Source organism: Microtus ochrogaster, unplaced genomic scaffold, assembly GCF_000317375.1.
Source record: "Microtus ochrogaster isolate Prairie Vole_2 unplaced genomic scaffold, MicOch1.0 UNK3, whole genome shotgun sequence".
Classification (NCBI taxonomy): domain Eukaryota; kingdom Metazoa; phylum Chordata; class Mammalia; order Rodentia; family Cricetidae; genus Microtus; species Microtus ochrogaster.
This window is the reverse complement of record NW_004949101.1, coordinates 60,029-64,014: the sequence shown is the minus strand read 5'-3', so window position 1 is coordinate 64,014 and position 3,986 is coordinate 60,029. Positions and strand designations below refer to the sequence as shown.

General features: G+C 38.7%; 1 protein-coding gene across 1 annotated transcript; it reads left to right on the top strand.

Moving 5' to 3' along the window:
• Positions 1-339: 339 nt before the first annotated feature.
• LOC101981960 (cystatin-S-like) lies at positions 340-3,775 on the top strand (the record flags this gene model as incomplete). The annotated part of the gene is made up of 3 exons (XM_005365657.2): positions 340-570; positions 2,540-2,647; positions 3,696-3,775. Coding segments are annotated over exons 1-3 (419 nt in total), but the record flags the coding sequence as incomplete, so codon positions are not given.
• Positions 3,776-3,986: the final 211 nt, after the last annotated feature.

The window sequence follows — 3,986 nt, the reverse complement described above, 5'->3', positions numbered from 1 at the left end:
TAGACTGGAGTTGTGAGAGATTGAGAATTGGGGTAATACAGAGGTGATGAAGAGTGGGGGAACATGCTACTGTTGTGGTTCAGAAAGGAACTGAAGAATAGAGCCAAATCTGAGCTACAGTTGAGGCAGTATGAAAACAGTTAAAATATAGGGCAGAGGAACAGGAAAAGGTGCGATAAGCTTGACAGAGCATTGGGTACTGGCAAGGAGCCTATGAAGGAAAAGAGTTCCCTATAAAAGGGAAGATCACTTCCAGGCTGTATTCACTGTCTGGTCCAGGCTCATATCAGCAAGAAATCAAGCTTGGATATAATTCCAAGTCTACGAAAATCTACGAAAATGGCCGGTCTACTCCATGCTCCACTACTCATGCTGACCACTCTCATGGTGGCTCTGAACCTGAGCCTGAGCCCTTTGTTGGTTCACACTCTGCAGAATGACACAGAAAAATTCAGTGTGCAGAAGATTGGGGCCCCAGAGGCACTGCAATATGCTGTCAGCAAATACAATGAAAACAGCAATGACTTGTATCAGGATGTTGTTGTGGAAGTGAAAGATACAAAAGTCCAGGTAAGTGACCTTGAAGCGAAGGAGCCTGAATGTGTAACTTAAAGGGCCATATATGTCTTCTTAGTCCAGCATTGATTTCTTCCTGCTGCTCCAATCCTGAATGTAGTTCACTGTGATTTGTCACCATTGATCTGAAGTGGACATAACGGCAGTATCCATAGACCACTGTATCACATTAAGCCTTGTTTTAAGATTTGCTGTTTTCTGGAAGCTCTTAGAGATCGAATTTCCCCATGTCAAATAGCCTCTATTAGGCTGTTTTAAACCGTGGAGACATGCTGCAGGTAGGGGCTTACTAAATTTCCCAGCCACACCCTGAAAGAGTTTACATTCAGCGTCCTCCCATCAACATCCAAGAACCTGGAGTCAGCATCAACATGTAATTAAATGATCATAAAATGGACAAAATCATTATCACAACTCCATTCTGTACATGATTGTTTTTTGTCTTTCATTTAATTATTATTCTATCTATGGTAAGTATTAAGAGAAGTCAAATCTGTAGCCCAGAGACTTTATGTCAATCCATCACTACATTTCAATATTACATTTTACTGGGTTGACATCAGCATCTTTTTTCGATCAAGGTCATGTATATATAGCAGATATTTTAGTGTAATTTTCACAGAATTTTTAATTTCACCTTTAAAAAAATAACTTTTTATGCATTCTTTGTGTCTTTCACATCAAGCATCCGGATATCACTTATTTCCCAATCTCCTTCCATCTCCCTTATTCTGTTGCAAATCTAATTCTCCACATAAAGAAAGGTTAGATCTAATGGGTCATTTATTTACATTTTTAAATATTTTATATGAGAAACAGATAAGTGATTATTAAGAAAACCATCCTGAATATTTTTGTGTGGACTTTTCCAGAGTTGATTGGATCATGAGGAGATTGCTGTGACCTAATCAATAGATTAGTCTTAAACATGCTGTCATGAACAAGTATCAATGAGTGGTCAGTGGAGGGGCCAACTTGAACAAAGAGGTCACTAGAGACATGTTTTTCTCACCATGTATTCTTTGGTCCCTTCTTCTGTGCCCTATACTGTGTTGCCTACCACCTGTTAGCTGTATGGTTCTTGCAGACTTTTCTTACCATGGCTGACTAGCATCTCTGTAATTCTGAACAATATATAAAAACAAATTTCTACAAGAGTTCCTTCATTCAGACATTTTGTGACTTCCCAGTAAGCTACAAGAGAATCTTAGAGGAGTTCACACCTTTAGGGATGTGAGTGTCATTTCAGTCAAGTGAAAGCTAATTCTAGAGGAAACATGAGATTCTCGTGTGTTCATAGAGTTCTACAATCCTCATCTGCTATCACCTTTACTTCTGCACAGTTCTGCCAAATTGTGTATGAGATTCTCTGTAGAAAAAAAGAGATAAATTTCTGTAATTAAAAATGTAAGACACATTGGAGAGTTTCACAGTAAAAGATAATCCTCTTAACAGTCACACTGATGTTGTTGACAATAGAAGTTCATTATTTTAGTTATTGAAACATTATTTTAGTCAAGCATCTCATGTTCTCCTGTCCACATAGGGATGGACCTGGATCAAAGGTAAGAAATGATCGTTTGTTTTGAATGTGATCCAGGTATACTTTAGTCATGAACATCACTACTTCACTTACTGTACCAGAATTGTTCCTCCCTGACCTCTGTGCTGCAACTTTGAGTTAGAATTGTCCAATAAAATGAACACATCTCTTAGAAAGTTCTGCATTTTCTGTCCAATCTCATTTATTTGCAATATTACACACTTATAAGGCTTTTTGAGAAGAAAATATAAGAGCTAGTTGCAGTCACCCCTCTTTCGGTGGTATGTGGATGATATTCCTGGCAGGTCTTAAATGCAGGCATTCATGAATCCTCACCAAACCCACTGACACTGTGATGTGAAAGAGCTGCTTATGAAAGTCAGTCTAGTGTGTAAAGTAAATCATCTTTTTTCTCTATAGCATGAAGAAGATGGAACAAAATATCTCTTCCATGTGATCCTAGGCCAATGTATATGTTTGAAGTCCAAGTCTTCCTTTGCTTCCTGTCCCTTAAATTATCTGGAAGAGGTATGGACATGATGTATATCCTAAACCTATTATACTCTCAGGAGGGTTTACAATAAATTTAGTTTGTGAAAGTACATGTCAATTCATGCCTACAAATGTTCAGGTGTGCAAATTCATTAAAGATGTGTGTGTGTGTGTGTGTGTGTGTGTGTACGTGGGCACATGCATATATGTGCACTGGGTTATTCTGGTGTTTTTACTAATACTAGAACAAATTTGTAAAGGTTCATATGTGACACAGTGCTGTTTCAAGAAGTGAATGTATTTGTATGTGTGAAGAGAATGTGGTTATTTGTGAATGCATATGAGTTTTATTACATACATATATAGCACAAAGGCTTTATATATATGTACATTAAAATTCTGAGTTGCTTTCTGGGTCAAAGTGTAAATTAGGTACTCAGAGAATATCCTGAATGCTTGGTTATGTTTCCTCTTGGATAGGACTAGACAGGCTCAGTTTCCCATTATGAGAAAAGTTCTTTACAATCACAAACTGAGCTCCGGTTCAGATCACCCACAAATGAAGGTAGCCCTTTAAGTGCTTCTCCCGTGCAACAAATGCAAAGATTTCCTGTAAAATAAGTGTTCTTGAGATAGAGTGGTTCTTTATATAACTTCAATTCTTCATCATGCTGCCATTCCCTGCCAGGTGGTCATCAAGACTTTCTGTGTATCCAGCCCCATATTCATCATTGCTGTTCCTAGTCAGCAATGATGTGGAGGAAGTACAGTTTACTGAATCAATCCCCCTTTCTTGATCTCTAAAGTCCATGTATGAGTAATGAGCTACTCCTTAAAGGGCCTTTTTGACAAGGAGACATGAAATCCTCTGAGCCTACGATGGACACGTATGCCTTATGACAGAAGGATAGCATTGGGTTGGAGATCAGCAGACTCCACTGATTCAGGTGCAGTGTCATTGGATATGGTGGAGGTCTTGTGTTGTGTCTTACTGCATCATTGAAACTCCAATCTGACACTTCTGGATGCAGATTTTCCTCTTAGTGTTAATCAGCACTAATTAGCCTACTCTCTTCTTTTGCAGCGAAAAAACTGCCATTTTGAGGTTTATGTTGAGCAATTGGAGAACCAGACGTCCCTGACAAGTTCCAAATGTAACAAAATGTAAGTTCCTGTCAAACAGTGCTGCGTAGCTCTCAGACCTTTCTGACAGTGACTCATCATTCTCACAGATGATCTTGTGTTCTGGGTGTATTTCAATTACCTTCAACAAGTGTCACAGTAGATTAGGCTATTAGGGCTAGGCTCTCATATCCCAATAGCTGCTGCCCATTGCTCTTTTCAATTTCCTATGCAAATGATCCCTTTCAGTATT